This window comes from Pelobates fuscus, chromosome 9 (assembly GCF_036172605.1).
Source record: "Pelobates fuscus isolate aPelFus1 chromosome 9, aPelFus1.pri, whole genome shotgun sequence".
Lineage (NCBI taxonomy): Eukaryota > Metazoa > Chordata > Amphibia > Anura > Pelobatidae > Pelobates > Pelobates fuscus.
In genome coordinates this window covers 131040183-131067984 of record NC_086325.1, presented here as the reverse complement: position 1 = coordinate 131067984, position 27802 = coordinate 131040183, and the positions used below count along the sequence as shown (strand labels likewise).

General features: G+C 40.3%; 1 protein-coding gene across 1 annotated transcript in view; it reads right to left on the bottom strand.

The window, feature by feature from the left end:
* Positions 1 to 27802, bottom strand: part of FRMPD3 (FERM and PDZ domain containing 3) — a 212939-nt gene that overhangs the window by 36863 nt on the left and 148274 nt on the right. Inside the window, exons 6-11 of the mRNA XM_063432397.1 lie at positions 23664 to 23780; positions 16918 to 17049; positions 11545 to 11664; positions 6841 to 6977; positions 6431 to 6554; positions 6251 to 6340 (exon numbers count right to left, since the gene is read on the bottom strand). Coding sequence (XP_063288467.1) covers positions 6251 to 6340; positions 6431 to 6554; positions 6841 to 6977; positions 11545 to 11664; positions 16918 to 17049; positions 23664 to 23780 — 720 coding nt within the window. The remainder of the gene's footprint in view (positions 1 to 6250; positions 6341 to 6430; positions 6555 to 6840; positions 6978 to 11544; positions 11665 to 16917; positions 17050 to 23663; positions 23781 to 27802) is intronic.

Below are 27802 nucleotides of genomic sequence, written 5' to 3'. Positions count from 1 at the left end.
AGGGTTATGTTTTGGGACCACTTCTATTTAACATATTTATAAATGATCTTGAAATAGGCATTGAAAGCCATGTTTTAGTGCTTGCAGATGACAAAAAACTTTGTAAAGTAATAACACTCTTATAAATCTCTTCAGTTTGGAAAAACGGCGCCTTAGAGGGGATATGATAACATTATACAAATATATTCGGGGCCAGTACAAACCATTATCTGGAAATCTATTCATAAACAGGGCTATACATAGGACACGAGGTCACACGAGGGCTTGAAGAAAGGAGATTTCATCTAAGGCAAAGAAAAGGTTTTTTTACAGTAAGAGCAATAAGGATATGGAATTCATTGCCGGAAGAGGTGGTTTTGTCAGCGTCTATACAGATGTTTAAGTTGCAATTGGATAAATACTTGCAAAAACATAACATACAGGGATACAATTTCTAATTAGTGGGGTAATAGCTGCTTGATCCAAGGAGACATCTGACTGCTATTTTGGGGTCAAGAAGGAATGTTTTCCTAGTTTGTTGCAAAATTGGAAGCGCTTCAGACTGGGTTTTTGCCTTCTTTTGGATCAACAGCAAAAGCATATGTGAGGAAGGCTGAACTTGATGGACGCAAGTCTATGTAACACGTGAGTAGGATATTGCTTTGCTGCAGAGAGATTTTGGATAGATTGGGGGACTGGGCACTAAAATGGCAGATGAAATTTAATGTAGAGAAATGCAAAATTATGCACTTCGGGGTCAAGAATGCACAAGCAACTTACACCCTAAATGGTAGTGAATTAGGGATAACCACACACAAGAAGGATTTGGGAATTGATATAGACAACAAATTAGGCAGCAATATGCAATGTCAATCTGCAGTTGCTAAGGCCAGTAAGGTTTTGTCATGTATAAATAGGGGCATAAATTCTCTGGATGAAAATATAATTTTGCCTTTTTATAAATCGCTGGTAAGACCACACCTTGAATATAAAAAGTGTCTGCGCTTCAAAAAGTATTACCCCTAATTAGTAAAAAAAAAGGGGAAAATGTGACAGTATATTAATTGTGTAGTCTTTATCCACCTCCACAGTGGTGAATATGCATTAACCATATTTAATAACTATATTTCTGGTAGTTTGATCAGAAATAAAGTGGTGTTGAGAATCCACAGCTCAGTATTGCAGTAATGTCTTTACAAAAGTTACTTAAAGCGGGATAAAATCAAACACAGTTTATTGGACAAATGGTTAAAAGAAGAATCCTTACGCGGAGCACTGCGGGAACTACAGGCCCATCTCCCTCATCAATTGCGACATTAAGTTGATGGCGAAGATGCTAGCCAGGCGCCTGCAGCCGCACATCCCCACACAGGTACACCTCGACCAAGTCGGGTTTGTCACAAACCGTGAAGCAAGGGACAATACCATCCGGACCCTTGCCCTTATGCATAACAAGACCTACAATACCGGAGGCCTTCTCCTACTGTCTACCGACGCGGAGAAGGCCTTCGACAGAGTGGGATGGGAGTATCTATTCCAGATCCTCGGTCAAATAGGACTGGGACCCCACATGCAGGGCTGGATCACAGCCATGTACGACGGGCCCACGGCACACGTCATAGTGAACGGGGCACTGACGGACGAGTTTCCGATACACAACGGCACCCGTCAGGGATGCCCACTTTCCCCGCTGCTCTTCGTCCTTGCCCTTGAACCCTTTATGTTGGCCATCAGGGAACACCACGACATAACGGGCATACACACGGGAGACACACATCACAAAGTGGCCGCCTCCTCTTTTATGTCACGAAACCGGAGATCTCCCTCCCCAATATACTCCAAGCCTTCAAGACATTTGGACACATATCCAACCTTAAAATTAACTACTCCAAATCCCACATACTGAACATAGACTTACCTAACAACCGAACCTCCCCCATCCGCCCTAGCTTCCCATTCCAATGGGCAGAAAACAAAATACGCTACCTGGGTACATGGCTAACCAGACAAAAAGAAGACATATACAAAGAAAACTTCACCCCTATGTTGAACACATTCAAGAGAGAATTAGCCGAGTGGTCCCACCCACATATTTCGTGGCTGGGAAGGGTTCAGGTAATTAAAATGAACCTCCTCCCACGATTACTTTACTTATTCCAGACACTCCCTATAACAATCCCTAAAAGATTTTTCACTGCCTTACGCACGTTGACTAGTACCTATATATGGAACGGGAAAAGACCACGTCTCAAATACCAGGCTCTCACTCTACCTAAGGAGAGGGGGGAGTTGGCCATCCCCGACTTCTATCTATATTACACAGCGGGACACCTACGGAGAGTTTTGGACTGGACCAAGACCAATGTCCACAAGCAATGGAAAGCAGTGGAAGAGACAGAGATAGCAGGACCAGTGTCGACCCTACCGTGGTGCTCCGGAGGTGGCCTGGGCCGGGGATGCTCCTCGTTGGCACAACATACCCTACGGGTGTGGCATAGAGCGTCCCGGGTACATGGCCTCACCCGACACCCCTCACCCTTATTACCACTCATCCACGACCGGGACTTCCCACCAGGTCTAGATCCGAAGGCCTTCAGAGACCTCATCCACAAACCCATCCCCAGACTACACCACATATACACACATAACGGACAGAAGACACTCATACAACTGACGGAACATACACACCCTACATTCATGCAAACCTTCAAATACAAACAACTTTCGAACTACATAGACTCACTGCCCGGAGGACAGAACCACGCTAGGGAACCGACCACCTTCGAGGAACATTGCATCCACCCAGACCCCCTTCCCCACAGCATATCTATCCTGTACTCACTACTGCAGAGGGAGACTCCGACCGAGACTCCCGCCTTTAAGGGAACATGGGAAACGACCCTGGGGAGGACATTTACTGAGATGGAATGGGACAAAATTTGCTATCTCACACACCACTGTTCCACCTTTTCAAAGACGCAAGAGACGGCATTTAAACTGTTGAGCCACTGGTACCGTACCCCACATAGACTACATGCCATAGACCCCTCACACTCCGACCTATGTTGGAGGTGTGGCGAGGCTACGGGCACCACACTACATCTATGGTGGGAATGTCGCAAGATTAAACCATTCTGGAAAGATATCCACGCTATCTTGTCGAGGCTATCAGACGCCCCACCACCGCTAGATCCAGCGGCAATGCTATTACACCACACGACCATACCCAGATCTAGATACAAAAAATCCCTGACCATTAGGATCCTCAATGTAGCAAAGCAAATCATCCCACAATATTGGAGACAGGACAGACCCCCTCCCCTAAGAGCCTGGTTCAACCAAATGGAGGACCTCAGGGCTATAGAAGAACTCCACTCGGGGGCAACTAATACCACTGTAAAATACATGGAGACCTGGACACACTGGATTATATCCACCATGCAGACAGACTTCACCACTCACCTGGAAGCAGGAGACTCACACGACGGACCGGACTGACCCCACCACCCCACTTACCCAACCTACCACAGCGCCCAAATCCCCTCCCCCCTTCAGGATCTCCCCTACCCCCCCATTTCCTCCCATTTAATATCTCCTACATCCCCCATTAAGGTCGCAGGCAAATACCCCGACGGCAAGGTGACCCGTATGGATACTTAACAGAGGCTTTGGAAGTCATATAGACACGTAATGCACACCTACAGTGACTTGGAGGTTGACACGCACTAACGGTTATTCAGCCCCCTCATCCAACGAACCGAAGCCACATACATACTGAATCTAGGCACCTTGACAATCACCAGTGGTGACCTCACATGTAGTCAAACCAAGAGGGACGCACGAAAGATACAATAAAAGCCTAGCCAAGGTTCACATGTTCTAGGACCTGCGTGTCCACCACTGTCGGGGGCCTGCGTGCTCCAATTCCAACCTGTATTCTATGCATATTGTAGCACATGTTGTGCTTCGATACTACCACTCTCAGAGAGACCTGCGAGTCTCGACTTGAACGTTGAATATGTTACAGTTATAGAGACCTGAGAGTCTCACAACAAATATAAAAATGATAATAAAAATATATTTACAAAAAAAAAGAAGAATCCTTGTGAAAAATAAAAGAAGTGGTATAAAATATAATGATAACCACTAGTAAGTCCAGTACATGCAGTTAAGCTGTAAGTGGGTAAAAAAGTTTTACCCATCCGTTGGAGCAGCTGAAACAGTGTAAAGTCTTTCTTCAAGCCGCAATAGTCATGGTGGAACCGGAGGGACGCCGTTGCCTCAAATAGCTAAAAATTACTGCTGGTACCGGAGAAATGAAGATGAATGGAAGCTTGATCCTCAGCTCATCAACGAGTTTCGCCCGTACTTGGCGGGCTTAAAAGGCTTAAAGGCATTCTTGGCACTGTTCTATTCATGTAGATATTAGCAATTTGCACTCCTGATGATTCAAGGGTAAGCTACCCCACTAAAAAAATGCGACATTACATTACCAACTTTGCATTTTTTTTGTGGGGCAGCTTACCCTTGAATAAAGCTTGCACCATCAGTTTCCAGGAGTGTTGCCTATACTTTTCTTTTTCTCTCTTGTGATTGTTTGGAGTTGCTGTACCCACTTTGGTATGAAGCACTTCTTGGTTTGATGGCCGGATCGTAGTGTGGAACCTGTGTGCTGGGTTTCTTGTTTCTTAGTAAAATACACCTAGCACCGAGCTTAAAATGAAATAACCTGCTTCTATTTAACATATGTTGCCTGTGGGTGGAGGCTATAATTATGATAAATGGGGGGACTCAGGGACCCCCTCCGAACCCCATCCATTAACACTGGGTGGTGGCTATTTATATTAATAATAACCAGCAAGGACCTAATGTCCCCCGCAGCTATTAATATAATAAAGGGAAAGTGGATACCATTGTCCACACCCCAAATTGTGTCCACTTTGTTCCTCCAAGCCTCTAGTCACCCTCTAATAAAAAAATACTACCCTAATAATATGGCCCGTGAGGGCTGAGTCTGTAAAAAACAAAACAAAACAAAAAACATATATACTAACCATTCTTTCGTCTGTTCTTCAACCCAAGGACAAAAAAGTAATCTATTAAGTTCTAACACTACTGTTAAAAGAATAAAAAGAACCGGACCGAGAAAAAATCCTTATGCAATAAAAACAATCCATGGGAGCCAAAGGCCATGTAAGGCTCTGAGCAGAATAAGCTTGCATGGTGGAAAAAGCCCTTATAAGCACTATGTAATCTTAGCCAGAGTGCTCTGATTAGTTATCTTGTAAGTCTCACTTCTCTGAAGACGAACCAACCAGTCAGAGTATTGTGCCCTTATATGCAATCTCACTCCGTGCAAAGCCTTTCATGGGCAATAGTATTATTTGTATATTGATAGCCCAACCTACCGCCCATGGTTGAAGACTGGGGGTGATATTAGGTTCCTTCTGATTGTAATTATTAATAGTCCACTTCTGCCACCAATGGGTAGGGGTAGTGATAGACACTAGGATGGGTGTCACCTGTTCACCCCTCATTATTTAATATTAATCCCCCATGTCATGCCCATGTGTGGAGACATGGGGGGGATACGACCTGTGTCAATTGTTAAACCCAACTTTCTACTCGCTTGTCTTCTATTATAGTGAGCAGGCAACATATACTACTAAAGGGGTCATATTGTCCCTAATAGGAATTTTTGTTTTATATTTGTCCACAGCCTGCTATTACTGCAAGCAGGTAAATAGTCAAAAAACATTTATCAACCATTTTTTTGCAATTGAATCCAATAAGCCTTTTTAACGGTTGTTTAATTTAATGGAATAGAGTCATCAAAGCCAATATTTTCAATGTAATATATAGGCTTTGAATATCATCATCAATAAATATTGATCTGAAATATTAAATAGCTTATCCTCAGATGATAAATATCATAGGCTGGAATTTAATGGCAGCCTGAATTTGAAGGAAAAAAAGTAAACAGCAAACAAGCAACAGTAAATACAATTTACAGAATACTATTTTATCTCTTACATTTTCTAGTTTATTATGAGACGAAGCAGTGGCATCTGTTAGCACTATGTGGCTGCATGTGGGTTTAATTGAGACTTACTTTTACAGGTGTTGCAGAGTCCTCCTCTGTAAGTCTTTACATTTGTCATTAAATGGTAATAAAGAAACGCAATTCTGAGTAATGTAAAGCACTTGACATGATGCAGCAGCATTATAGATAATATGTTTTAGATAATTAGATAATACAACTTAACATTACCATGCCCACTGTGTTGAACAGGACACCTGTGAAGGTTGGTAACTCATTAAGAATGCGGAGATAGCGAAGTTTTGCTTGAGTGATAGACACCTATAAACATAAGGAGGGATAGTATGTCATGGATTCAGTTTGAAGAATCTCTAAATAGAAATAGTGCATATTCACCAACTTCAATTTCACCTTGTTTCCAGACAGTTGATTCTGGTGAATTTTAAGGTGCTGCGCCAGTGCCTTTCGCAGAGACTTCTCCTTATATCCCTGCAAGAGTGAGGGTGGTAGAAATGGTTCCAAACCCCATTCCTTCCTACAGTGAAAAATGAGAAAAGATATTGTGACAATGGTGAGTATGGATGCAGTTAGGTGTATTGTATGGCTTTGTGGTAGGTGTGCTAATTGGATATGTTAAATATGTAGGGGTTATAAGGTTTGCACTGGGGTGATGTAAGAGTTTTGAGAGACAGATGAGGTATCATTGCTAGTCTAGTGAAGTAGAGAATGTGGTAGATGGGTTTGGACAAATGGCTGTTGGTGGAGGATAATAAATGGAAGAGGTGCAGTTATTATGGATTATAGGAGAACATTGCTCTCACTCTACTCCACGCAATGATATCTTTTGTCCTGGGCGAGAAGAACTGACACTGATGTATATGTGTAGAGCACTAAGTCCAAGCAGCAGCTCTGGCTTCAGCTCTGTTCCAAGTCGCTCCCTGATGACATCATTGCGACTCTGAGAAAACAGTATACACTCAACATAGTGTTTAAACATATACATAGTTATATAAATTATTATAAATTATTGCATATTTTTTGCCTGTTATTTTATATATCTATATAATTTTTAAAGACTGCACACTTATATAGCGATATATACAGCGATATATAGATGAAAAGCTATTCAGACACGTGCAGTGTCACTCATTAAGTGGGATACCAATGGACAAAAGAGCCAGGAAAGCATATTGTGCATGTGTTTGGAGGCTGCTTGTGGGATTTCGTGTGTAGAGTGAGCTGATGGTGTGGTGTTTTGTTTAAATAGATAGCTTTCAGTTGTGTTGTATTTATTGTGTAATATGTGTGACTAGGGACTGTAGAGAGTGAGAGAGTGTATGTGTATAGAGTCATAGTGTGTATAAGAGCTGCAGTATATGTGTGTATAGGTGATGTAATGTATGTAGGGGGTGTAAAGCATGTGTGATTAAGAAATTTAGTGTGCATTTTTTTTGCATTCAAGGGATCTAGTAAGCGCATAGGGGATCCAGAGTGTGTATTCAGGAATCGAGTGTGTGTATGTGGTGCAAAATGTGTCTATAGGGGGATCTATTGTGTGTGCAAGTGATCCAGAGTGTGTATAAGGGATGTAGTGTGCATGTCTGGAATGTAATGTGTGTAAGTGGTGCAGTGTGTGCATAAGGAATGTAGTGTCTGTATAGGATATAGTGTGTAGTGGTGCAGTGTGTGTTATGGGTGCAGTATGTTTGGGGGTGCAGTGTGTGTGTGTGAGCGGTGTAGTATGTGTGAGCAGTGTAGTATGCATGTGAGGAGTGCAGTGTGTGTGAGAGGGTTGCAGTGTGTGTTTGGGGTGAAGTGTGTGAGGGGTGTAGTGTGAGGTGCAGTGTGTGAGGGGTGCAATGTATGAATATCTTGGAAGGTGTAGGCCTATACTTTGTGGTTGGGGATAGATGGGAGTGAGTGGTGGTTAGTGAACTCTAGCCTGTGGCTCCTCCGGCTACAGTTCACTCTTGTGAGATCCAGCACTGCTCCAAACTCGCAAGCGGAACACCTGGCAGAGCTGCTTCTTCCATCTCCTCTCCAGATTTAAGATATTTGATCTCCCCACCGGCCCGTGATGGCACAAATCAAGGATGGAGCTTGGATAGCGCCAGCCCTATGTGGGCCCGCAGGGAGATCCTCACCACTTGAGTCTGTCACCACTGGACTGGACTAGGAGCTGCAAGTCCTTCCTCCCAGTCTCAAGGTAAGTTGCAGGAAAGGGAGGAGGAATAAACTTAAAAATTAAATGAAAATATTAATAATTAAAAAAATGTTTTTAACTGTTCCCATTTCACGCTCCCACACATTACAGCCCCTTTCCCACAACCTTGCCACAAATTCACAATCACACACACAAACTGCATTCCCTATACACATACATTGAAGTTTAACGTAATTATGTTCCTGTCTGCTTTAATTAATTTTTTTTGCTTCATCTTTAAATAAAATGTATGGGTAAATTTTATGAAAAATAAGATATTTACACCGCAGTGCAAAAGTTTTACGCAGGTGTAAAAACTGCAGTAAAGAAAAAATGCTTTTAAAGATATAAATGTTTATAGTTAATTGTTTTATCAATTAACAAAATGCATAGTGAATGAAGAGACAAAAAAAAATAATTAAATCAATACTTGGTGTGCTCTCCTTTTTCCTTCAAAACAGTGTCAATTCTTCTAGGTACACATGCACAAAGTCAGGGCTGTGTAGATTTACATTATGTCACACAAGTGAGTACACCCCTTCACATTTTTGTAAATATTTTATTATATATTTTCATGTGACAACACTGAAGAAATGACACTCTGCTACAATGTAAAGTAGTAAGTGTACAGCTTGTATAACAGTGTAAATTTGCTGTCCCCTAAAAATGACTCAACACACAGCCACTAATGTCGAAACCGTTGGCAACAAAAGTTACATAGTTACATAGATAGCTGAAAAGAGACTTGCGTCCATCAAGTTCAGCCTTCCTCACATTTGTGTTTTGCTGTTGATCCAAAAGGCAAAATAGATAAATAAAAAAAAAACCAGTTTGAAGCACAATTTTGCAACAAGCTAGGACATAAAATTCCTTCTTGACCCCAGAATGGCAGTCAGATTTATCCTTGAATCAAGCAGTTATTACCCCACAATGAGTACTGTGAGTAAAAGTGAGGCTGACGGCGGGGGAAACTTAATGCTCATGCGAGGCAATGGCGCACGCGCATTAGACCTCCACATAGGCTAGCATTATTCAATGCTTTCCTATGGGGATTCTAGCGACACTGGAGGTCCTCATGCATAGCGCGAGGACGTCCAGCGTCGTTTAAAACATTTTTCGGGTTTTAAGAACCTGGAAGTCCCTCCAGTGGCTGTCTGATAGACAGCCACTAGAGGAGGACTTAACCCTGCAAGGTGATTTTTGCAGTTTATAAAAAAACTGCAATAATTACATTTGCAGGGTTAAGGGTGATGGGGGTTGGCACCCAAATCACTCCAATGAGCATAAGTGGTCTGGTTGCCTGGAGTGTCCCTCTAACTTAGACTTGACGAAGGCTCATGTAGGAGCTGAAATGTTTTTTATTTCCTGAATTCAAATAAAGACTACCTTCTAGAAGAAATTACCATGTGTGCCTGGACATTTTGTGCTTTTTTACAAGTCTCAAGAGAAGTAAGACTTGCCTGTCAGAGCACTCTGATTGTTCGGTTAGAAGGCACCCAATCAAAATGCTCTGATTGAGCTTCCATAGCATAGTAAAGCTTTATGAAGGCTTTTCCTGCCTTGCAAGCTCTCCAGGGGCTCCCATAAATTAATTTTATCTGCATTGCAAGTTTTTTTGCAAATGGGAAAATTATTGTTAATAGGAGCATCAATAAGTATTAGAGTTTTCTGACCTGTTGTGTGACTGATGGCAAGAATATTTTTTAACACTACAAGAATATTTTTTAACACTAATTTGATTAAATAAAATGTTTTTATTTAATAGTCTTAACCAACAAAGGTGGGGGCAGTCCCACTATTTTAAGCCTCCATCCAATGCCCAAGGATGTGTCTGTGCAAGGTAATTCCCCCCTATTTTATTAGCAGCGGGGCAGCGAATGCTTATTTGTATCCAAGCTCACCCACCCACCAGCTTCTGACCCATACACACACACTCACTCACTGGTACACGCTTACTCACATACACACAGAGAGTGATTCATGCAAACATATTGACACACACAGTGACCCATACAAGTATAATTACACACACAGAGTGAGTCATACAAACACACACTAACACACACAGAGACCAATAAACACTTACTGACATACAAAGAGTGACTGACACACACAGAGGTTGACCCACAGAAATATACTGACATACATATAAAGTGACCCATACACAGATACTGACACACAAATATAGAGTATCTTATACAAACATACTGGCACACAGACAAAGTGACCCATATAAACATATTGACACACACAAAGAGTGTCACATAAAAATAAATTGTAACACACAGAGTGATCCATAAAGACATACCGATACACACAGTGACCCCTAAAACATACTGACGCACACTGAGTAACCTGTTTGGTTCATTAAAGGACCACTATAGGCACCCAGACCACTTCAGCTTAATGAAGTGGTCTGGGTGCCGGGTCCAGCTAGGTTTAACCCTTTTTGCAGTAAACATAGCAGTTTCAGAGAAACTGCTATGTTTACCTATGGGTTAATCCAGCCTCTAGTGGCTGTCTCATTGACAGCCGCTAGAGGCGCTTCCGCGCTTCTCAATGTGATTTTCACAGTGAGAAGACACCAGCGTCCATAGGAAAGCATTGGTAATGCTTTCCTATGAGACTGGCTGAATGCGCGCTCAGCTCTTGCCGCGCATGCGCATTCAGCCGATGACGGAAGAAGAGGGAGGAGAGTCCCAGCGCTGAGGGAGCCTGACGCTTGAAAAAAGGTAAGGCTTAACCCCTTCCTCCCCCTTCAGCGCCATGGGAGTAGGACCCTGAGGGTGGGGGCACCCTCAGGGCACTATAGTGCCAGGAAAACAAGTATGTTTTCCAGGCACTATCGTGGTCCTTTAAATCATTAGCAGTTGTTTGGTATAATGGTCTAATCATGCATGATGCACCTGACTATAGTATAGGAGCATACATAAATGATGGGTCCTTCATCAATTTCTCCCTGCTTAAATCTACAGAAGAGCAGTGTTAGTTTTTCAAGATGTTTTGAATAACTTACCTGCTGAGTTCCTTACAAAACTGTGTGTGTAGAAGAATTGATGCGGTTTTTAAAACAAAGGGTGGTTACACCAAATGATTTGCTTTAGATTTTTCTCCTGTTCACTCACTTTGCAGTTTGGTAACTGACGAAATGAAAATTTGAAAGCATTCTTACGTCACAGCATATTTTTTCACATCTGCCCAAAACTACTGTGCTTATTATATATGTAGTATAAGTGTATATGTGTGCGTTTGTACTTACATGAATGATTAAAGCAATGATTAACAATATAACAATAGTGATGCCGTTGTATACTTTGTTTACCTGTATATAAAGATATTCAAAGGCAGCTGGATCGGAATGCAGAATTTCAGTTGGATCTTTAGGGAAGAAACAAACTCTGAACAAACATCGCATCCCTTGATAATGAGTGCGGTGTACAACCTAAAGGAAACGTGTCTATGTTTAGATTTATAGAACAAAATCTAACACAATTAAACAATCTTTGATAAGGTTCTTCCTCTACTATTCTCACACTAGCTCATAAAAAAATCCCAGCCTCATTACAGTTCCCCTTCATTCCTACTCAACTACCTGTTCAGTGAGCACTTTGAAACATATACTTTGTCTGCAGCAAACTGAAATATAAAGATATACACAACCTCTTCATCTCAAACTCTCTCCCTTATGACAAGTCTTGAGACCGGGCTGTTCGACTCAGATATTGCTACTCCCATTACTCTATGCTTTGGTGGGCTACGGTTCTCCCACACCCCAGATGTGCTAACTTCAATGGATGTGATGTAGGCATGTTACTCTCCTCCCACTGTACCTTTCAACTGATGTCACCTCCCTATGTTCTATTATTAGCAAGGGTTTATCAATACGCAGTTTTATTGGAAATCTGTGTATCAACGTTTCAACCTCAAAACCGAGATCTTTGTCAGGCTTTCACCACAAAGTAGAATATAGAGAATATCAAGAAACAAGTGATCTGCTATTTTGATCATCATCCCAGCCAGACGGCATATCAAGATTACCTGAAGTATTGTAGTGGATAAAATGTGATTACGTAACACGCACGTACATGTAAAAAAAATGTGGTTACATGAGATGTCCATTCACCTGACTCCATCTCCACCATCGCCATGAAGACAAGTTAAAAAAAATAAAAATAATACTGCATATGTAGCACTCGGTAGCCATGGAAACCGGACCCATCCGAGAGAGGACACAGGAAAAAAAAAAACAATAACTAAACACATAATAAAATCATAAAACTGCTTCTTCACACAAAATAATAAACAATTTTACTATTAAACACATTTAAAGTCATTATAAGCACAGAAATATGTTCCAAATAACAAACTCATGAATAAAGTAAATTAATTATATGCACTTATACATGTTAAATAAAAGGCAGTATATCACATGGGCTCATAAACAGTAATTGTGTCATTAGACACAAGATTGCATTAAGTTATTGTTTTTTTCTGTCTGTGTCCTCTCTCGACTGGGTTTGGTTTCCATGACTACCAAGTGCTACATACACAGTATTAAACCTTTTTGTTTTGACTCGTCTCTATGGCGACGAGTGGGGTGAGCAGACATGTCACATCACCATGTGTTTTAGTTGTACATGCTGTTACACAGCGTCTGGTCGGGATGATGGACAGAAAAAGTAATTGATGGAAATAACTTGTCTCTTGATATTCTCTATTTATAGCATTATTGTACACTATAGTGTAAGCTTGACAAAGACCTTGGGTTTGAGGGCAAAACGTTGATGTTACTTGAAACAGTTCCCTCAAAACTGCCTATTGATTTACTCTTGAGTGCCCTGACCATCTTCTGATGACCCGTCGTATCAATGTACTTGATACATACATAATTTAAGACCCTCAATTTACATCAATCTTGCAGGAACCTCCAATGTCTTAACCAACAGCAATTCTCAGCCAATTTCCAAACTCTCCTTTTTAAACATCTCAAACTCCCTTAACCTAGTTTAGCAATAACTATGGACTAGAAAACATGACACTTTCTACATTCCAGTATCGTACACAACTACAACCTTCGCATGCTAACTAACCTGTTAACTCCACAAATACTATAAAACAGAGGTTTTCCTGGAGAAAGTGGTATTATACAGATTTCTTCCACTATAAATATATGCTACACTCCTACAGTCTTATAGCCTGGCCCCTCCATTTCCCAAAAAACCTCAACTCAACAACTTGATTTCCATCATAACCACACACTCTTCATCCAAATGCTATTCTTTCTACTGCTAACCGCACCACTCCAAACTTTGCAGGTCACTTTACAGAGAAGATTACTACAATCAGACATGTCATGTCAACATTCTCTCCTTCCCCCATTCACAATCTCCTCAGAACCATCTCAAATTTTATCCTAATGTCACCCATACCTACTACAAAAGAACAGGTTTCTTCGTTACATGTTCCCTTCATTCTATTCCCTTACATTTTGTTTGTACTCTGTGCCCTTCTATGGTTCTGCCTCTTAATAAAATATGCAGTATCTCTCTATGCTTTTCCTGCTATAGTCACACATGTTGCCATAACTTTCCTAAAAATGCTCAAAGTGATCAATGATTTAAAAGGACACTATAGTCACCAGAAAAACTATAGCTTAATGTAGTTGTTCTGGTAAATAGTATAGTCAGTCCCTACAGAACTTTTAATGTAAACACTGCCTTTTCAGAGTAAACATTACTACCTAGGGACACCTCCAATGGCTGTCACTCAGACGCCAGTACTGCATGGAGGCACTGAACTTTCCCCATAGCATTGGGTCATTGCATCTCTATGAGGAGATGCTGAATGGTGCAGCGTGGCGTTTCGCTTTACTATGGAAAACATAAGAGGGTGGATCGTGGCTAGGAGTTAATCAGGTTTTCAACCAGAGGTAAGGGGGGATCCAGGTGGCTAAACAGCTATTTAGACCTATAGTGTACATTTGTATTCCTAACACTATAGTGTTCCTTTAATTGCTGCAAAATTCAATGTTAATTACTATCTTCTAATTCCCTTTGACCTTTCCACTGCTTACATCAATGCTAACCTTTAGTGTTTTCTCACCCTCCATAGCCTTGGTCCACACAAATCTACATTTCATGCTTTCCCTTGTGCTGGCCCTCATTCAGTGTATCCTTTTCCAGTCAGAGTTTCTCAGTCAGTGTTTTTTAAGGTTCTGTTCTCTGCCCCCTACATTTCTCAGTCAATGTCTCTCTTGGGAAACTAGTCAGTTTGGTTTCCAGTATGACATTTATTCCAACAACAAGGAGATCTATCTGCCTTCTTCTGATTTTTCTCCATCTCTCTTGAATTATGAACATCATGCTTCTCTACCATTTCTAAATGGATGTCAGTTCACTTTTTTTAAACTCAATTAAATAACTAATACCCTCACCTCATCCTCTTTTCAATAGCAGTACTATCAACTCACAAGCCTTAGCATTTTCTTCGATACCAAACTCACCTTCACTCCTCACATCTAGCTAATTACTAAATTAGGTTGTTTCTATTATTTATTTATTTTTTCTATCTGCCCCTACATTAGAATGGATAGAACTAAGGTGCTCGTCCATGCCCAAATCATCTCCAATCTAGACTGCTGTAATTCCTTCCTCACTGGTCTTATACATTCCCCATTATAGTACATAATGAATGCTGCAGTCAAGCTCATCCCTCTCCACTCTGTCAGTACTTAGACTGCCCTCCCATAGGATTTAGGGTTTAGATTAAAATGCTGGTCCTTTGTTACAAATCAATTCATAACAATTTTCCTATCAATCTTTCCTCACTATTAAATTAGCATGTCCCAACCCAAGGTTGTTATGAAGGTCCCTTCACATTTAACTATTTCCAAGTCTGCATTCATGAAAAAAAAGAAAAAACACACCAGAAATCTGCTAACATTCTCCTTTATCCTCCAACCCCTCAACTCAGTAATCTGCTTCTCTTCCTTTCCTTCAAATGCAACATCTAACATTTAAGATCCCAGTTTACTAGGAACTCATCAAGCAATCAGATATTTACTATGCACAAATTACATTTTAGCTATTGTGTTATTACACAATACTTTCTCGTTTGAATGGGGCACTTCTGTTCTAGTAAATCTGCCCTGTCTTGTTACAACAATTTGTTTGTTAGTTAACCTATTGTACAGTGCTATGGAATATCCTGTTGAGTTATAAATGATAAGAATTATACTGATTGTATGTAAATTAATGTATGTTTTAAGGTGATCTTGTATAGTGGAATTCAACACAAAATAGCTTGCTATACAAACACTTTGTGGTTGATTCTCTAAACAGTGACTTGAAGTTGGACCATGTTTAGACTTGATATGGACTTTTAAGGATACAGCAATGTTTTTGACATCACAAGGTCACATATAATAAAATCTAAGCCAGTTGAAGAACTGGTGATTACTTTTGTTAATGCTGCTGGCAGGTAGCCTAATAACTTCTGCTAATCGCAACAATACAACTTCTGGTATTCCTGCTCATTATTATAACAAAGTGTATTTAATTGAAGTTAAAACAGTTCACAACTGCATGCCACGCAGGACAGTTTGGATTTTGGGGTGCTGCCCCCACACCCCACTTTAGTTCCCTGGTGTCCTGCATCTGGGGATACAAGGGAACTGTCCCTGAGCATCAGAGTGCAAGCACATCATTAAATGCACTTGCACAAGGACCATACTTCAGCCAGTGTATTCCTGGCACTATAGTATTCCTTTAAGACAGGATAGCTTCAAGGATAATCAATAAAAAGTAATTGAAACTGTTGTGCATATACTCCCCTGGGATCTGCCACTTGTTTGAGTCTCCCAATCACCACTTGTGTCTGTCATGTCTGTAGTTCAGCCATTTGTGTCTTAGAACCCATCCTGTGTTTGTCAGCTTTATTTTCCATTTCTTCCATGCATCCATATACTCCTATCCATACTGTGGTGTCTACAATCATATTATGTCCCGAGTCATATTCATGCCTCACTGCTGTATCTTCCCTTCTCATAGCTATCATTCTCCTAGTTACTAAATATCATTACTATCTTTATCCATTATTCATCTCCCTCCCTCCCCCCCAGTCCCATAGTCCTATACAGTGTCAAAGTGCCAGTGCTTCGGTGCCAAAACCACATTTAGTAATCACCTCCTACATTGATAATGCTCCTAAACGCACAACTGAATGATCTTCATAATTTCCAAGAGCCAAATCTTTCACAATTTAATAGAATATTAAAAATGCAGACATTTATCTATTTTCCGGGATTAGTTACTGTGTCATATATTTCATTGAGGTCACCTAAGGCCTCCTTATCCTCTTGACTTGAAAAGTACTGTGGCATCTGCAGCTCTTCTTCCATGGTCCCTCGCTAGACAAAGATCAACAATGTGGAGGTGAACAAATTAAGCATTAGTACAAGGTAAAGAGCTTAGATACCAAACTCTCTTGATACGACTGACTCTGGCAATATAACTCTTCCAGCTTGGAAAAAACATATCCAGTTGAAAAGAGGTTGGGATTGCTAAAACAAAATGTTTGCTTTCTAAAACTGCCTCGTGATCTAATTCTATTCCCTACAGCCTATGATTTTTCCTTAAATGTTTCCCTATAATTTATCATTTAAAATGCCATTTGTTTTTTTGTTGCCTGCACTCACATGAGCCAGTGGTTGCTTCTCTTGTAACAATAATAGTTTCTGATTTTGATCCGATGCAGTATATTCGAGGACCAGAGAGAAATGATCACGATGACGAAGAGATAGACGATCTTGGAGTGTGACCATTACATCCTGAAAAACAACAGATATATAACATTTAAATTATATTTGGTTTTTATTAATATATTTGGAAATTTCACTTAAATATAATAACAGAACTTTAAAGTTCAAAACATACTTGGCATGGTATATATGCCAAACCACTTTGTTAAGCTAAAGTTGTTTTGGCGCTTCGAGTGCTCTTTTAACGTCTGTGGTTTTTGGAAGTCAATATGAAGCTAGAACTGGGACATTTGAAGCAGGCTGTTTAACATAGTATTAGGTACTCTTTTTTTATTTTTATTTTTTTTTCCCTCATGACGCAGGCCCCTATCACCCATCTAGGTCCTGGCTCTATTTCATCTCATGTATAGGTTTTGCAGCATATGTCCTAGACATACTTCAGTGCCCTCAATTGGTGTTTATTTTCTTGCACTTCTCTCTTATGCTTTCCCATCTAGAACCCCTACTGCTCTCTTTCTTGAATCCATATGTGATAGCCCTGATGAGCATGACACCAATAATTAGAGGATGCCATTATAAAAAAAATGTATGCACATATGCTAATCAACCTACCCTGCTTTAGATCAGAACATCACTCAGATCTCCTACAGCTAATCCAGTGCCATAAGCAAAGGTAGTCTTTTTAAGGATCTTAACATGTTATGCTGAATATTACCATTTTACTGTAATTTACCTACCTGTGTATATCTTAATATATCTTTAAACTCCACTTCTTTATCATTGTAACATCTATTGCAACTTGAGGATGTATATATTGTTAAGACAAAACAAATTGACTATAAATCCATGTGTATCTCCTGTTGGGGGATAGGGGGCATAGGGGGGATGGGGGGGGGGGGGAGGGAGGGAGTAACCCCTATTGAATCAAATACCAAAATCAAGCTAACCAAGTCAGGAGAAAAAAGGAGGGATAAATTCCGGGTGTACCAGTGGAGTGGACGCCAATAAATGAGAAGATCTCTTAATAAATAAAACGTAACTTTTAATAGAGTATAATATAAAACCACAAACACCATACTAAACAAATACTAATACCACCACCATAAAAACAATTATGGTTCACTAAGAAGGAAAATTTGTACAAAAGGATCCCTGCTATTGATAAAGCCAAGAGAGTCCTAACGATATATTCTACATCGTGTAGGTAGGAGTCCCTGTTTCCAGCAGAAAACCGAAACATTTGTTACAAGTGAACTCTGGTTCACTCAAAGAGGGCACTATTAACCATCTTTATGGTTAGGACTCTCTTGGCTTTATCAATAGCAGGGATCCTTTCGTACAAATTGTCCTTCTTAGTAAACCATAATTGGTTTTATGGTGGTGGTATTAATATAGTGGTATTTGTGGTTTTATACTATAATCTATTAAAAGTTAAGTTTTATTTATTAAGAGATCTTCTCATTTTTGGCGTCCACTCCACTGGGTACACCCGGAACTTATCCCTCTTTTTTTTTCTCCTGACTTAGCTTAATTTTGTATATTTTGTTACACACAGACACACACACATGCATGTACGCACACACCTTTATGTCTTGTCCTGTATGCTAAAGGTTTACCAGCTCTAATATTTGGCTTGCTCACTTAATTGTTATTGACTTATATGCATAGCGCTAAAGACTTTTCTCTGTGATTTTTGCACTCCCCCTTCTATTATTTCTGCAGCTCCCCACTCTATAGCTTTATTGCTGGCCTATTTCTCCCTATTATCTCTAGCTCTACAGTTTGAGAAAAGACCTATCCTGCTTCAGATCAGAACTGAGCTCAGATGCCCTCCCACCCCAAGCTCATCTCATTTAAAGATAGTCTCTCACACAACTTTAATTCTGCAAAAATGACAGCTGAAAAAAATAGTCAGCACATTTCTGAATTTTTGTAACCCCTTACAATCCATCCCCTCCTTTTATTTATTTAACCCCCCCCAAACTTTGCACACTGCTACATCCCCTCTCCACTTTTGACCTACTATCCCAACTCCAAGTCCACTTATCTGAGCAATGCTCTATCTTCTGATCTTCTTCTTTTCACTTTCCTCCCGCCTCAAAATCAATGCTTACGCCCACTTACCCTCGCTTCCCAACAACCTCCACATTTCCATCTCTGCTGCACTAACCCACTCCTCTCATCGTATGCCTTGCACTCATTTCTCTATTCTCTCTCTCCTAATCCCAAATAATCGCCGTGTAGACTCCATCTACACAAAACTCTCACCCCCTGTCACTATCTATCCTCCTGCCTCTTGCAGCTGGTGATGTCTCTCCAAACCTAGGGCCCATTACCTCCTCACACTAAGCAAATCAGAATCCAAATGAACAGCATCCCAGTACCCTGCAATTTATCCTTCCCTACCAACGTTCAGTGTGCACTCTGGAATGCCTGCTTGGTCTGCAACAATCTGAAATCGACAACTATACACAAGCTCTTTATTTTAAAATCCCTCACCCTACTAGCACTCACTGAGACCTGGCTGACCCTCTCTGATAGCGCTACTCCAGCTTCTTTCTGTTTCGGTGGACAATTCTCCCACACTCCCTGACTTAACAACTGTAAAGGAGGCATCCTTCTCTCCCACCAATGTACCTTTGAACCAATCCTCCCAGATCTTTTACTTCCATTGAATTTCCAACCGTCTGCTTATTTAAACCCACTCCTTTTAAAATTACCATAATTTATCACCACCCCCTTGCCATCCAAGGACATTCATCAAACATTTTTATCCCACTCCTCTAGCACCCCTGCTTTTATCCTTTGGGACTTTAATATCCCAATTAACAACCTTAATAGCTCCGATTCCTCTTGATTGCTCTCTGTAACCTCTTCCTTTGGCCCCTCGCAATGGTCTTACTCTGCAACTCATTCGGCGGGAAACATTTCTGATCTTATCTTCACCAATCTCTGTACCACCTCTAATCTCTCCAATGTTCAGTTTCCTCAATCTGAAGACAATCTGCTGACCTTTGACATTGTCATACCCCGTACCCATATCACACCACCGTCGGTACATCAGTTTTGTCAAAACATTCACTGTCTTTACCTACAGCAATTCTCCATCAACCACCAAACTCTCCTTTCACCCATCTGAAATATTACCTGCACTAGTTCTGCAACCTACCTTTACAACTCCTCCCTCTCCTCCGAACTGGATAGTATGGCACCTCCTATAGTTAAACATTGCAAACTACCCTAGGTACAACCCTGGCCCACTAAGTTGACCCGTTACCTCCAAAAAAGCTCCTGAACACTGCTGGAGAAAGCCTCATTCTGTATCTGACTTTCTCCACAATAAATTTATGCTACACTTCTACAGTCTTGGTCTTTCTTCCGCAAAAAAACCCAACTTCAACACACCTTTATACCACACTCTCCCAGGAAGCCAAATGCCTCTTTCACATTGTTAACCCTCTTCTTCCTGTTACTCCTCCTCCTCCTAACTGGACCACCAATAACTTTCCAATGCACTTTACTGTGAAAATCTCTATGATCAAGAAATAGATCTCCAATCTCTGTCCTACCCCTGCCTATATTTTCCCCAAGCATCCTCCTCTGTTTTATGTTCACTCACACTTGCTAAACCATCGGAGGTTTCTGCTCTGCTTCGGTCCTCCAGCCCCACCACTTGCTCCCCTGATCCTATACCCTCACATCTCACTTGCGCTCTTGCCCCCACTACAATAATCATTCTCTCCCTTCTTTCTGGCATATTTCCTTTACCTTTCAAGCATGCAACCATCATGCCCAACCCTGACACCAACTCAGCATCCAACTACCACTAATACTGTTTGCTTCCAAGAACCTTGAGAGAATTGTGTACGTTAGACTGACAGACTGACCTTGAAGACTGACCTTGAATCCAACTCTCTTCTCGACACACTTCACTCTAGATTCCGCACTCACCACTCCAATGATTTAATTGCTGCTAAATTTAGTGGTCGCTACTCTCTCCTAATTCTCCTTGACCTTTCTGATGCTATCAACACTGTTGATCATCAACAACTTCTTCTCATCCTATGTAACCTCGGTCTACAAGACTCTGCACTGTCCTGGTTCTCCTCCTATCTCTCCCAACGCTCTTACAGTCTTTCTTTTTCTTTTCTCCACTCCGTAACCCTTCTCTGTTAGTGTTCCCAAAGGTCCTGCCCTTGGTCCCCTACTGTTCTCGATCTATATTGCCTCTCTTGGTAAACATATCGACTCTTTTGGCTTCCAATATCAATTCTATGCGGATGATACACAAATCTATCTTTCCTCTCTCGATCTCTCATTGTTCCTCTTGATTCATGTCACTGACTGCCTCTCTGCTATTTCCAACTGGATGGCTGCTCATTTTTTTTGTTTAATTCTTTATTTAAGCAGTGACACATGAAAGAAAGTCATACACTTTCATGGCTTGCGTAGAAGCGAATAACATAATGCTCAGATACAATTACTATGCGTGCCATGTCTGTTTACCATCTGTCATGAATTTTCACATTTATATAAATAACTGAAAACATAAAAACATAGGAACGTAGGTACAATTGAATGAAGCACTGGTAGTATCTTTACTCTGTATCTACACGGGTCAGTGTGTGCATTATTGGTTCCAGAGCCGAGACGCCAAGCCTCGCCTGCTTTATAGGTGAATTGCAGATTCTTCTATTTAATAGGTGCTCGCTATCAAATAGAAGAATCTGCAACTCACCTATTTCTTTGGTTTATTTTTCTGGAAATTATGTCCCCACATTACAGCTGGTTAAGCCAGCCGCCACATAATTAACTTTCGCTCTGGTAAAGGTTTTCAACTATTTGCCTGCTGTGATGCTAGTACTGCCAGCAGGCAAATGGTTCTACAAGTTATCATTCACTTGCAAATAACAAGTGAATGATAACTTGCAAACATGCATCTTAACAGATGCATTTAGTTTATCATTACCATGCAATCATTAATAAATCTCTGATTCCTGTGCCGTAAATTGGTTCAGGTGCGGATATTACTGATTTTCTGAAATCATCTAAACCAGTGTTATAGAATCGGTTGGACCAACTGCACCCTGACTGCATTTGAAATATGAGAATTGCCAATATGGTAGGAATTCTGTAATTTGGATAAAATCCATTGTTTAGTGAATAACCCTGTATGTAAAGTTCTTGATGTGGAATCCACCTTTCCTTTTCAATGAGAGGTGATTAACCAAAAAGCATGACAAAAAACAAATAGCAAACTACAAAATTAATTTAGGTTGACTCATAGAGGCATCCGGGCAGACTGATTTTTAGTATGGGTACAAATCTTAATAAAGGCTCTTCCATGTTTTTAATTATTAAACACAACACAACTTTAACTTAAACAGAAAAAGTTAGATGGGGTTGGAGTGAAAAAAAACAAACAAAAAAAAAAAAACAGGAGGGAAGAAGTTGTGTGTGTGTATAGTGAGGGGAAAAAGTATTTGATCCCCTGCTGATTTTGAACAATTGCCCACTGACAAAGAAATGATCAGTCTATAATTTTAATGGTAGGTGTATTTTAACAGTGAGAGACAGAATCAATTTATAACTTTTTTGACATGCGTTTTTCTGGAATTCTTTTTTGTTTGTTATTCTGTCTCTCACTGTTAATATACACCTACCATTAAAATGATAGACTGATCGTTTCTTTGTCAGTGGACAAACATTCAAAATCAGCAGGGGATCAAATACTTTTTCCCCTCACTGTCTCTATATATATACATATATATATATATATATATAAAAGAAACCACTCACTGTCTCTCTCTATATATATATATATAAAAGAAACCACTCACTGTCTATATATATATATATATATATATATATATATTGTGATAAAGTGAAGGCAGAGAAGCCATTTAACCCCAGGGGGAGTATATGTAGTTTGTGTGTTGCACAACACAAAGCCTTGTTTAGTTATGGGCCCCTGGGGTGGAACATTTGGAGAGAAGGGTGGGCCAATGCTCCACTCCACAGTTTATTGGTTTTCTTGGGAGACAAAGATCCAGGCCAGGGTTTTTTGGACTGTCTCCAACCCACTGCTCAGCTGCAGATAATCAGCTGTAGCAGTGGGAATAAACCACTCCCTGCTAGGCAGGTACAGGGGGATTGCTGGCTTCCTCCCAGGAAGCAGGTAGGAGAGAGGCTGTTCTCTCCAGTGTGAGAGAGAGTCAAGGAGACTGTGGGCACTGGGAGTGCAAAAGGAAAGCAGTCAAGGCTGGCTTGGAGCACTGGGAGTGCAGAAAGTGAAGCAGTCAAGCCTGGCTTGGAGCACTGGGAGTGCTGAGAGCAGACAAAGAACTAGGTTGGTGAAACCAATATTGTTTTGTTGTAGTTTAACCCCTGAGAGATAGGGAACCTGAATTGAGTCAGTGCTCAGACGAGCTAGGTTTTTGTTTAAAGGGGAAAGGACTGTGCATGTTTTTGCCCTAGAGGACCGTGCTATCTACTAACAAGGATCACAACAATATATATATATATATATATATATATATATATATACACACATATACACACAGTATCTCAACACCCCTCACATTTTTGTTGCTAACGGTTTAAAAGTGGAATTACGTTTGGAATATAACTGCATTAATTTATTAATCATTTAGCAAACATAACTTTAGATTCATTAGACTAACCTTTACTGTAGTACGCCCATCAAAGGTGAATGATTTGATCTGTCCATTTTCTAGGAACACTTTCAGAACATTGGGAATCAGGAGGAGAGGTGGAGAATCCTTCATCTTCAACATGTCCTAATGGTTTAACAGGAAAAAGAAAAGCTGACAATGCATACCAAGTTTCATAGATAAAGCATGTTTCTATATTTTGAAGAGTGCAACTTTACAAATGGCAAGTGAGATCGTCAATTTTGATGATCGCAGTCAAGGAGGTGGGGGGGCGTGTCCAAACAACGCCCTAGACAATCAGCATCTCCTCATAGAGATGCATTGGATCAATGTATCTCTATGGGGAGCGTTCAGCATCTCCATGCAGAGCGTGGAGATGCGGAAAATCTAGTGAGAAGTGGCCACTAGAGGTGATCCTAGGCAGTAATGTTTACATTAAAAGGCCTGCAGGGATTAACTATACTTACCAAAACAACTACATTAAGCTGTAGTTGTTCTGGTGACTATAGTGTCCCTTTAATGTGAGCTTATTGTGACATTTTATTTCAGATTAATGTACACCAACAATTTCCAACTCTAGTTTAGACGTGTAGCAGAGCTCCTATACTCGGGCTGGGTAGTCTCTGCTGAAATATCCCTCAAGCTAGAAGAAACCGCTGTTTAGCAATACAGCCCTTATTCCCTCCACAGCAGGGGGTCTCCATTGTGTACATAGTTCGTCCCTCCCTGGCATCTCTGTGTTATCTGAGATAATTGAGTCATCTCTCGCTAAATCAATTATATCTTGGATACAGAACGTCTTACATTTCCAACATATTGTTGGAAAGGTCTGATCTGAGTGCCCATTCTGGCAAAAGAGCAATCAGACCCATAAGGAATTGAGGAAACGCTACCAGGTTAAAATTCTGACCGGCCGTTCATGAAATCCTGGCCAAAATGAGTTCTATACGTTCACTGCTTATTTTACGAGTACCCTTGTACAGTGGCAAAAGGGAGCTCCCCCTGGCTTTCAGCGAGCTATTGTTCCTCTGTGTTCATTGTACCTTCTTTCCAAATAGTGCTCTTTTAGACTGAGTAGAAGTAGGGGAAAACAAGGATGGAACTTGACTGGGTTGTGAGGCTTATAGTGGCCGAGCTAAAGTTCTAGAGAATTACAGCTAGGTCCTGCTGAAGTACTAACGGCTTATTCCTGCTCCCTGGAACTGCTGGAAGGTAGGGTGAGGAGAGCGCTCTCAGTGTATGTCCAACAGGGAAGGTAGGGAAAGCCAGGGTAAATTATATAGTCTTTGGAGAAATATTTAGACATACAAGGGACAGATCCTGTCGCAAAAAGGGCATATGGATAGAAAACAAATTTGGCTTCGGACCTGAAATAATGACTGTCCATCCTAAATGTGACACGTGATACTGCCAGGGCCGGATTAAGAACCAATTGGGACGGGTGCTGACAATTATGATGGGCCTAATTACAGTATCTTATAGACAGTAAGTACTAAAACAGTTAGAGAGGGAAACTCACAGGATGCATTTATACACAACTATTATTGTTAAACAATATTTGCTTACTCTACTGGTTTGGATCTTTATATTTTGGCACAATCCTTGTTTAAAATAACCCAGTATTTTTTCTCTTATCCTAGGAATATGCTCATTGTATTATGTTTCTAAAAATAAAGAGCTAAATATAGCAGATTTGTATTCTTACTCTCAACGCATTTTTTTTGTTTATTGTTGGAGTTGATTGTGAATATAAATATGGACATCACCTTACATGTTAATGTCCATTGCAGTGTTGCAAAAACTATTTTTTTTTTTAAATTGATCTGTTATTTGTGATAGCACGTCAATTTTTTTGTTTATATATTTGGGCTACCAACAGCGGAATTAAAAATGCTGCACAATAAAATACAGGACAAGTTGATTTTTAACAAACATTACATAAAGTTTAACATAGCAGCTGTAGCTGAATACTTTTACAGAGGGATAGCTGGCCCAGATGTTGTAAGTCTACGATCAAGCAGGAGGTGTGGATCATAGATACAGAAGATATACAGTTTGCATGTTATAGGAAAGTCATATTGTATGGGTCAAGTGATGGTAAGAAGTGGTGGCAAACTTGACGATAGATAAGAGACTTGGTAATTTCAGAAATCTACATGAGATATTAGAATATTAGATATGAGATATTAGAATACATCTTTGTAAAAGGTATTTTTCAGAGACAATTTAATTCTGTAGAATGCGGGGGGAGAGTGAGAAAAAATATATAAAGAACGGTCCATACAGGGATGTTTCTAGTGGTGTGCCAAAGCCGCAGGTCTAATTTTGTCACCATTTTGTCTAAGCCCTGAGCTTCCTGTAATACTGAGAGATGAATAAATCTCCAATTATACAACTTGTGACAGAGCTATTTTAATGCACCATATTTGGAGTTTCTTATACAGAACAGTAAGTGTTGCTGTAGGTGCAGGTTTAATACAGGATGACCTGGTGTTAATACAACAGTTATGAAGTTTATAAATGTAGGTTGATATAAAACTTTGTTATTTACTAAAGTGAATTTAAAGTGAATTTTAAATGTAAGACCAGAGTAGTTGAATGGAAAGTACAGCGGATTTACAGGGTTATTCACTAAAGTGAGAATCCAAAGGGAATTAAAATTTAAGGCAAAAGAAGCCAAACTGGAAGCATAGCTTGGAGAATATTCAAATTTTGACAACTTTTACCTTCAATTTTAAATGGGTTCACTTTGAACTTTCACTTTAGAGAATAACCCTGTGTCACATCAAATCTTTTACAAAACGGTGGTCCAGGCTCTCGGGATTCAATTCAACAGCAGATTTATTAGGAAAAAGAAAGTTTCGATCTCAAGGAGATCTTTCTCAAGCTTGAAAAAGAAACGCTGCACTTTTTCCTAATAAATCTGCTGTTGAATTGAATCCTGAGAGCCTGGACCACAGTTTTGTACAAACATTTGCAGAGGGGGCAGCTAACCCCAAATCTGGCAGCAGCGGGATCCCAATAAGCGTGAGCTATTCCTATTTTCTTTTTATCACATTTTTTAATAAAGTCTATGTAATTTATAGAATATGAGGTTGATTTTAGGGCAAGGTATTGGGCTGGTTATATGAGAGGGACCCTCGATGCTGGTCTTTTTGTTGCCTAGCAACACCACTGATATCCCCCTTTATTCAACTTAATTACTTAATTAAGTGTGAATTTGTGTTTCACTAGAGTATATTTGGAAACACTATAGCAGTAGGAATACAAAACTTTATTCATACGGCTCTTGTGTCCCCCTGCCAATAACCAATTTAACCCCTTACCGGCGCTGAGGTCCCATGATGCTGGCTCCTTCTCCTCCTCCACTGATTTCACAGTGATGGACAAACCTAATGTGCGCATTAAGCATTAACTGTGCATGAGGACGTCCAGCGTCTTCAAAATCCTCATAGGAAAGTATTGAATCAATACCTTCCTATGGGGATTTTTAAAACGCTGTACGTCCTCATGCACGGTGTGAGGGCATTCAACGTCGAAACGATCTGTGAAACACAGAATTAAACTCTGTGAAAAGCCAGGAAGCGCCTGCCAGATAGTCACTAGAGGCTGTCTTAATTCTGCAATGTAAACACTGCAACAACAAATTAAACTGCAATGTTTTACATTTCAAGGTTACGGATCAAAGAGATTCAGTGGTCTGAGTGCAGAGTGCAGACTGTATTCCCACCTTATGCAACAAGTGTATCCATTATACAGATTTGTGAATTCAGATTTATTTCTTTATATACTAATGCTGTGGTTCCAGTGATTTTGTTAAAAGAGGAGAGGAGAGGAAGACAAGAGACCCTCATAACCTGGCTACAACAAATCAAACAGTTTGGGTTTTTTAAGCCGCACAAACCAACAAAAATGCTTGAATGGTCCAATCACTTCTATTTTAGTAGAGATATTAAATGAACATGTTCAAAGCTGAAATATGCTAGCGTCTCAATAGTGGAACAAACCAGTGTGTTTTGTTTATGTATTAGACATTCCCTAATGGCTGATTTTGTGCTGTGGTCAGCAACCATTATGTACAGCCATCCCCCAGAGTAAAGAAGTGCATCAATACTTTTTCATTTCTTCTTTAACGAGTGCTTAACGAT